The sequence below is a fragment of the Sinocyclocheilus anshuiensis genome, unplaced genomic scaffold, assembly GCF_001515605.1.
Source record: "Sinocyclocheilus anshuiensis isolate Anshui unplaced genomic scaffold, SAMN03320099.WGS_v1.1 scaffold658, whole genome shotgun sequence".
NCBI classification, from domain to species: domain Eukaryota; kingdom Metazoa; phylum Chordata; class Actinopteri; order Cypriniformes; family Cyprinidae; genus Sinocyclocheilus; species Sinocyclocheilus anshuiensis.
The window spans coordinates 1819122-1829047 of NW_015542402.1; the positions used below are offsets into that span (position 1 = coordinate 1819122).

Below are 9926 nucleotides of genomic sequence, written 5' to 3' on the forward strand. Positions count from 1 at the left end.
CTGCTTAATATTTGTTTGGAAGCTGCGATACTTTTTTCAGGATTCTTTGATGAATAAAAAGTTAAAAAGAACAGCGTTTATTTAAAATCAAAATCTTTTCTAACAATATAAGTCTTTATTATCACTTTTTATCAATTTAACACATCCTTGCTGAATACAAAAAAATAAAAAATACTGACGCCAAACCTTTAACCTGTATATTGTTAGAAAAAATGTATATTTTGACCTAATATGGACAAAGGCATGGCTATTATAGCTGTAACGGAGTAAACCGAAGATATAAACGTTTTGAATGATAAAACAAAGACGATAAACACTCGACTGCGACAATGTGCAGTTTGTGTTATTTAAGCCATCTTTGGTATTTTCATCATAATTAAGTATATTTATAATCCATTGCTAATTGACATAGCCTTTTTACCATATGCTCATTCTGTGACAAGAAGCCACATCAGATCACAAATGGAAGCAGTTGTGGAGTAAAAACGTTATAGTGTTCTCTTTTGTTGGACAACAGGTTTAGAAACGCTTCTCATTGCAAGTCATTAAAAGGGAAGTTTAGCTTTATGCATTTTAATTCAGGAATGTTTAGCTTAGCTAGCTGCTGCCGTCAGAGCAAGTGTAATTACTGCATTCACGTGCTCCTCGGATGCTCTCATTTACCGAGTTGTGCTGGACACACAACATGGACACTCGCGTTACTACAAAGATGTGCTGGATTTGTATTATTAGAGCTTTCCGACTTGCGTTCACGTGCATTTTCTCAGTCGGGAAATTATTGTTCACGTGTGGTGCCGGTGATCCTTACGTCCGTTTCGGAGAACCAGAGAACAAATATTTCAATCGATTGATCAAGCATTTAAGTGGCACTGAAATCTGTGTTCTGATTCGGTACCCAACCCTAATGATAAGGGCCCTAAACTGTACCGCGATTCAGATTTCTGTTTCGTTTAACGGGTGCTTTGCTAAACGCAGTGTTACAGTGTTTTTGTTATAATGAGAAGTAGGGATGTAACGATTTATTGAACTCACGATACGATTCACGATACTGATTTCATGATTTTCTCACGATTGTTTAACAAAATGAGATACAAGACAAATGATAAAAGAAATGTCATTTTATTATTTCTCAGACAAAATGTTGCACATTTCTTTGTGAAATTGAAATGTCACATAACGAAACTAAATTGAAACTTTATAACAAATACCAAATCATATAATAAATAATACATATAAATTAAATAATACATGAATATAAACAAACTAAGGCTTTCTGGATTACTAAGGATTCTGATTCTAATAAGCACCCCTACAATAACTTCTGAAAGTGAACGGTATGCGTTTTACTCGAGCGTTACATAAAAATGTAATTTTAACATGAGTTTAGGAACGGAATAATAAAAAGGAAAAATAAAACATTGCTTAGTATTTACTCTTTGAATTCAATATGCACTGATTCTTATTTAAGCTACAAAAGTTATTTAGGTAAGAGCAGTGAGTGATTTTCTCTGTCTTTTGTTCATGGCCCCAAATATTGCAAGCTGTAGTGATATGCATATTGCAATATGTACATTTGAGATATTTCGATAATTTCGATGTATTGCACAGCCCTACCGTATCGGGTGTGTAGTTAGTAACACACATCCAGCTGCTTCAGTCATCGTTCATGCATTAAATCGTTCATACAGTGCTTGACCGACAAATTAAACTGATTTGCCTGTTGACCTTTTGTAGTGATATTCTGATTTGGATGTATTTTTTCCTGCTGGGGAATCTTAGCAGTGTGTCTCTGTGAGGACTGAGTTAGGGTCAGGTTAAAGGTCAGGTTTAGGGTTATTGGTTACAGCAGCTGGAGGAGAGGCTGAATGAACGCCTGTCGTCTGCTGACAGACTCCCAATGCTGGAATTCAGACCAAAACAGCTCATGTACCTTTATTATGCTCAGAGGCGCCTGCTGATATCAGCTATTATACCATGAGTAATAGCTCATTTGTATTTCATTCACTGTTGTCACTTTGCCAAAGATTAATATCTGGGAGCAAAAAATTGAGCAGTAATGCTATCTTAAAGGGATAGTTCACCCAAAAATGAAAATAACCCCATGATTTACTCTCCCTCCAGCCATCCTAGGTGTATATGACTTTCTTCTTTCAGACGAATACAGTCGGAGTTATATTAAAAATATCCTGGCTCATCCAAGCTTTATAATGGCAGTGAATGGGTGTTGAGATTTTGAAGCCCAAAAAAGTGCGTCCATCCATCATAAAAAGTGCCTCACACGGAAAAATCAAGTATTAAATGAGTGTTTTTGAATGACTATCAATTCTATTAATGTTATATATTTTTGAGTAAGCACCAGGACCGTACCTTAGATTGAGGCTCTTCGTATGTATGTCAGTGGATAGTTCTGCTGGCTGGAAATATTTTGGATTATGTGCATTGGTCATCTAAACATCCCTGCAATAATCCACATCATCTGTTATTTCCAGCACTTGATTAGGTTTTTCTCATGTCTTTGGGTTCTTGCTTAGTGTGGCTGTTACATGCGTCATAATCAGAGACTTAATATGTTTGAAACGTAATCTAAACAATCATTATTTCACATTTCTGCCCAATCCACAGACTCCTGACCCACACCGCAGACGGAAACAAAAATCTGTTCCACTCGTTCATCAAATATTGAATATATCAAAAAAGCAGTAAAGCATAATGATAGCGATTTGACTGACTTCATGCTCTTTCTGTGAAACCTGTGAACCACTTTCACCTGCTCTGACTCTGTAGCAGCATTAAAGGGACAGTTCACCCAGAAATGGAAGTTCTGTCATCATTTACTCACCCTCAAGTTGTTCAAACCTCTTTCTACAGCATTGTTTTAACCACTGCACGAGCGAAACTTATATTGTAACTTATATAACCGTTATATTGTTACTTTTGATAAGAAACAAAGTCTCATCTTTCAAATTGTCAAATTCAAACAATAAATGCAGTTTTGATGCTCTTGGATGTGGCGCGACAGATCGCTGTATAAACGCCTCAGTTCAAACGATCATCTCTTCCTCTTTACTACTAGTTATAGCACAAAATAAACATGAATGAACATCTCGCGCCTCATGTAATCAGTGTTTCAACCACGGAAAGACGGCAATAAAACAGCTTGTAAACAAAATGTCAGTAGCATTTCATTTACCTCAGGCAGTCATCAGTGTCCACAGCTCGTTAGTGCTCATTAGCATTTCGCGAAGTATTAGACTATATACTCATTATATTTTACTTTACCTGTTAGTGATGTCTTAATTATTGCATGTTTAAATAAATCTGTTAGAGGCACTGTGTAAATTTCAACAACAAATAGAAATGTTATAATTTTGTAAGTTAATTTAAAACTGCATTATGTGTAATTTACATGTTTGCATACAATTTCTTTAATTTGAGTGTTGATTGATTATTATATAAAAATAAACAGTAATTGAATGTAAGTTTGGGCTCTGCTGTTAACTGTAATCTTATAGTAATGTAAAAGGGCTCACTATAGTTTAGAGCATAAGCTGAGGTAGATTCTTATCCCTAAGAGCATTTTAGTTATAATTGAATCTAAAGAAAGAGCCATTTGTTCAGTAAACCTCTGTTTAATAATAATAAAAAAGCAATGTTATGTTTTTCCCCTGCTGTACCGAAACCGTACCGAACCGTCATGTTTGTCATGAACTAGAGCACAGTCAGAGGACTTCTGCCACATGTTTAGCGTTTTTCACTGTTAAACCAGGCTTTTGCTTTGGTGGAAAACGGTCAAAATAACCTTGTCTTTAGTTGATTAGCGCTTCTCGTTCATTTGTGGAGACGTTTTGGCGTATGGTTCGTTCCCAAATGCGCGTTAAAGCGTCTCAAACTCCGAGCGGCTGTTGATGGAGTTCCCGGATAAATCATTCATAATAATAATAATAGTGTTGCATGAATAAGAATTGTTTGTTTTGATTTCATGATGACTTTAGTCACGTTCTGAAGCACCTCTTGTGTTTATGAGGAGAAGGCACTGCTTACGCTCCTCAAACCCATCATGTGTTCTTTTTTCAGGTTTAGTGGTAAAATGAGCAAAACAATTTATAGAAGCTATTTTGAATTGTTCAAAGCTATCATTTGACCTGTTTTTGATTGTCTGCTCTCTCTCTTCTGCTGCTCTAGAGCATTCTGGGCCCACGAAGGTTGTGAAGGCAGGAAACGCGAGAATGAGACGCGGCGGGAAGGTGAGTGACGTCTCTGTGTTTGACTGACCCAAGACACATTTACCAGACGAGCAGCGTAAAATGACTGAAGAAGATCCTTGTGAAATTTTCTTGGGAGCCTCACAGACGCAGCACTGACAGCAGAGATTTGAGAAGAGTCTTTGACAGTGAAATGATATCACAACGGACTTATCTGAAAGACAAGTTTCAGTAATTCTGACCGAATCCAGATGGTCCTTGACCCATAGTCAGGGGTCTATGAAACAGACGGAATCCAGACAGAATGCAATTTAGTGCATAACACGGAATGCCATGAAATTTGGCATGTTTTGGATTAATAAATTGAAAGTAGGTGCACTTAATCAGATCGCGATATGGACTCTCTGGTGTCTGTGAATATTAAACTGCAGAAAGACTGCTATTGAAATATGAATCCTGCATGTGTCTGTGGGAATAAATGGCACAAATATTACTATTGTACGGTAGAATGTACTTCTCAAAGTAATAATGATTTTATTAATAAGTAAATAATCTCACTTTGCAATAAACCTCTGCTGTGCAGCTCTTTGCCAAAAATGAAAATTGAAAATTAATTTGATTACATTTTAAAAGATTAAATTGTTAATGTTTTATGCCATCATTTGATTACCACAGTTGTTGAAAATAAATTTGTATTAAATTATAAATCCAAAAAAACTCAAACACAGAATTTCTGAAGAAAATAAAACATTTCATATGGCCATGGTGTTGTAAAAATGTTAATAACATTAATAATATAGTTTTTTTTTTTTTTATGCAATGCAGAAAAATTGAAATGGAAAACATTGAATTTGAGTGCAATAAAATAAAGTAGATAAAAATAAAGCAGATTTCATGTGGGCTTAAAAATATTTTTTTTGTTAAAACTTTAATAAATCTTGTTTTATGATTTAAAATAATTCAAATAATGTTAAATAAAAATATTTAATAAGATATAATTAAAACGATTTAATTTAACCAATAAAACAGTGTCCAGAAAAAATTTAATGGGGGGGGGGAATTAAACGTTAAAAAAAATAATTAAACATAATCCAGAAAAATGTTATTAATAAAAAGTTCCAATGGCATCTAAGAGAACAAATCGTACTGAGTATATGCTTTATTTCTGCTGTAATTATGAGGGCTCCGTGGCCCTAAAAAGTTTGAGGACCCCTGAATTAGATTTGGTGGCGATAGATGATATTTTGAGGTCTGATATGAGCAAGCGGCTGTGTGTTTTCCAGAAGCGCGGTGGTGTTACAGTCTGCTCTTGTGATTAGCTGTGAAACAGGTGTAACGTTCACTGTTTTTAAAGGTGGGGGATTTTGGAGATACGAACAACTGGCCGACACCTGGAGAGATCGCGACGAAGGAAGTTCAGGTACAATTGTGTCAGAAATCTTCAATCTTGACCGTAATCCCAAATGATTTTCTGTCTGAATGCATATACGGCTTTGTTGGACTCTGGAAGTAAAGAAGCTCTCAGGTAGAGACCGGTTCCTTTCATACAGAGCTGATCTAGTGTAATGGCAGACGGGTTTGTGGAAATGACTCGAGTGTTTCGTTTGATCGCTCCGTCAGGTGGTGAAGAAGTCAGCGGTCAAACGAGAGTCCAAAGGAAAGAGGGAAAACGAAGAGAGTAAAGAAAACCTGAACGCCAAATCGGACGACTCTGGAGAAGAGAAAAACACTGACGAGGAGTCGCAGAGAAATGGACAGAAAAAGCGAGGTGTTTAACTCTAGCCTTCATCCAGCAGCTACAGACTTTCTTTACAGTGTTTTTAAAGCGCTTTCTCTGGGATGTGAATGAACGAGCGCTAATAATGTTCCTTGAGTCAGCTTTAAGATGTATTATGACATGAATATTTGTGGTGGTGGTGGTGTTGTTGTAGGAAACAAGCACAAGTGGGTTCCTCTGAGGATCGAGGTGAAGGCTGAGGGTCCTCGAGAGCGTTCGGCCTCCAGGAATAACACGCGTCAGTTTGATGCTCATCGAGTTCCTCCGAACGGCCGCAACGACCTGAGAGGTGCTGACACAACGACAGCAGTCTGCTGAATAAATGCGCTTTCCATTGATGTATGGTTTGTTAGGATAGGACAATATTAGGCTGAGATACAACTATTTGAAAATCTGGAATCTGAGGGTGCAAAAAAATCTAAATATTGAGAAAATCATCTTTAAAGTTGTCCAAATGAAGTTCTTAGCAATGCATATTACTAATCAAACATTAAGTTTTGATATATTTACAGTAGGAAATTTACAAAATATCTTCATGGAACATGATCTTTACTTAATATCCTAATGATTTTTGGCATAAAAGAAAAGTGTATAATTTTGACCCATACAATGTATTGTTGACTATTGCTACAAATATACCCCAGAGACTTAAGACTGCTTTTGTGCTCCAGGGTCACAATTCGATTCGATTATCCTTCACAAGTTTGCGATTCGATTCAATATCGATTATTTTTTATGTATATCAGGTACAGGACATTGCAAATTTTCTCAAGGAAAAAAAAATCTCTCAACTAATGCTGTAAAGTATACCTGAGAATCAATAATATGGAAGGCTGAAATTTGCTGATTTGTAAACAGACACTTAAAATATTTAAATATTTGTAATATTAAAGTTATAACACTCACTTTAAATTTAAATTACATAATTATATTTCTACTCCAATTAGTTTTTTGAAATCGAAACATTTAAATGGTGGTCGTCACAAAAACTTGACGGATTTATTCAAACATAAATTAAATATTGAAGAACACTAAAAAAATTATAATGAAAATGTTATATGGTGCATATTTATCAAAATGCTCCTCTCTAGAGTTAATTTTTCTAGCTGACTAATGGTCACCGAATGTGTTTTTCTGTGGTAAATGTGACGTTACGTGACAGATTGTTTAAGCTATCGTTGTCTCTCCGCGTTTGAAACACTGTTTGAGTGATTACACGAGACTGGAGACTGGTTTTGGTGAGTTAACATAGCTTCAGAAGTTCATTCATGTTTATTTCATGCTGTAGCTGCTATTAAAGCGGAGGAGACGATCAGTTCACAACGATCTATCACTCGACATCAAACAGCGCCAAAATGACATTTCATATCTGAATATTGTAATAAAATGGACAGAATTTAAAATTAGTTGGACTTAGTGTCATATCAAAAGTAACAAATCGCAAAGCTTATTGTGATTTATTGGATGGGAGGTGCGCTACAATGTTCCCTTCATTATCTGACAGGCGAGACTAATTGATTCTTGGGATTTATGATTAGTTATCGTTTCATAAAAATGAGAATCGATTAAAATCAGGAAATCGATATTCTTTACCCAGCCCTAATAAACATACCTATTTGTTTTTGTGATCAGCTTATTAAAAATTCTACTGATGGGAAGATTCAGCTCAGTCTTAGCTGTCATATTTGTATTTGCTCTGTCTGCGTAATGGTTTGCGATCAGTAAGATTTTGAATGTTTTTTTTTTTTTTTTTTTTTAAATAAGTCTCTTCTTCTCAAGGCTGCATTTATTTGATCAAAAATACAGTAAAAATAGTGAAATATTATTAGAATCTAAAATAGCTGTTTTCTATGTGAATATCTGTTAAACTGTAATGTATTTCTGTGATGCGCAGCTGTATTTTCAGCATCATTACTCCAGTCTTCAGTGTCACATCTTCAGAAATCATTCTAATATTCTGATTTGCTGCTCAAGAAACATTTCTGATTATTATCAATGTTGAAAACAGTTGTGCTGCACAATATTTTTGTGGAAACTGATGCATTTAATTTTTCAGGATTCACAGATGAACAGAAAGTTCAAAAGAACAGCTTTTATTTGAAATAGAAATCTTTTATAACAATGTACACTACCGTTCAAAAGTTTAAGGTCAATATTTTTTTTCTTTTTTTTTAAATGAACTAATACTATTATTTGGCACGGTTGTGTAAAATTGATTTTAAAAAAGTGGTAGTAAAGACTTACATTGTTAGAAAAGATTTCCATTTTAAATAAACGCTGTTCAAAGGATCCTGAAAAAAGTATCACAGGTTCCAAAAAATATTAAGCAGCAAAAACTGTTTTCAACATTGATAATAATCAGAAATGTTTCTTGAGCAGCAAATCAGCATATTATTATGATTTCTGAAGATCATGTGACACTGAAGACTGGAGTAATGATGCTGAAAATACAGCTGCGCATCACAGAAATACATTACAGTTTAACAGAGATTCACATAGAAAACAGCTGTTTTAAATTGTAATAATATTTCACAATATTACTGTTTTTTTCTGTATTTTTTATCAAATAAATGCAGTCTTGATGAGCAGAAGAGACTTCTTTAAAAACATTAAAAATCGTACTGATCCCAAATGTTTGTACGGCAGTGTAAATGACTTGCATTTCCATTTCGTCAGGCACTCAACACTTTGAGTGTGAAGGGTTTGTGGGTTCTTCGCTACAGCAGCGTGCTTGTTTGTGTTTGTGTTTGCAGACTGGCACAGTGGGAAGTACGATCAGGAGTTCAAGGATGACCATGATGAGGTGTCGAGCGTGAAGAGCGAGGGAGCGCCGTACAGATACACTGCCAGGGGCCGCGGACGGGGCCGGGGACGGGGACGAGGACGCGGCAGAGGAGCCGGCAGAGGTAGAGAACTCCAGAAGTGCAGTGAAATACACATGGACTCGACTCCAGCACAAATCTCACACGGGATCCAGAGTCTTTTCACTGAGATAGTTTGGCTTCTGTTTGTTGAGAGACTCAGTTTTACTTGAATCTAAAGACGGTCTGTTCCCAGGCACCAGAACTAACAGTAACCCTAATTTTTTACCAAAACATTTTACATTTTGTTTAGTTTTTATTTTTAGTTCATCGGAATGGTATGAAATTTGAAAAGGGTTTGGTACTTGCTATGTGAACACACACAAACACACTCTCTCACACACACACAAACACACTCTCTCACACACACATACACACACTCACACACTCTCTCACACACACATACACACACTCACACACTCTCTCACACACACATACACACACTCACACACTCTCTCACACACACATACACACACTCACACACTCTCTCACACACACATACACACACTCACACACTCTCTCACACACACATACACACACTCACACACTCTCTCACACACACAAAACACTCGCTCTCACACTCACACACTCTCTCACACACACACACACACACACGCTCACTCACTCTCGCACATGCTCCCTCACACACACACACACGCACACACTCACTCTCTCTCACACACACACACACTCACACACTCTCACACACACACACACACACACTCACTCACACTCACTCACTCACTCACTCACTCACTCACTCACTCACTCACTCACTCACTCACTCACTCACTCACTCACTCACTCACTCACTCACTCACTCACTCACTCACTCACTCACTCCACTCACACACACATACACACTCACACACTCTCTCACACACACATACACACTCTCACACACTCTGACTCTCACACACACTCTCACACACTCTCACACACACACACACTCTCACACACTCACACTCACTCACTCACTCACTCACTCACTCACTCACTCACTCACTCACTCACTCACTCACTCACTCACTCACTCACTCACTCACTCACTCACTCACTCACTCACTCACTCACTCACTCACTCAC

The 9926-nt window shown here is 36.7% G+C and overlaps 1 protein-coding gene across 2 annotated transcripts in view; it reads left to right on the forward strand.

Moving 5' to 3' along the window:
* The window catches only part of LOC107692996 (La ribonucleoprotein 1, translational regulator), a 26220-nt gene that overhangs the window by 2002 nt on the left and 14292 nt on the right, over nucleotides 1-9926 (forward strand). For both annotated transcript variants that reach the window (XM_016492243.1, XM_016492244.1), the window contains exons 2-6: nucleotides 4183-4244; nucleotides 5557-5622; nucleotides 5823-5970; nucleotides 6134-6268; nucleotides 8733-8885. In XM_016492243.1, coding sequence (XP_016347729.1) covers nucleotides 4183-4244; nucleotides 5557-5622; nucleotides 5823-5970; nucleotides 6134-6268; nucleotides 8733-8885 — 564 coding nt within the window. The remainder of the gene's footprint in view (nucleotides 1-4182; nucleotides 4245-5556; nucleotides 5623-5822; nucleotides 5971-6133; nucleotides 6269-8732; nucleotides 8886-9926) is intronic.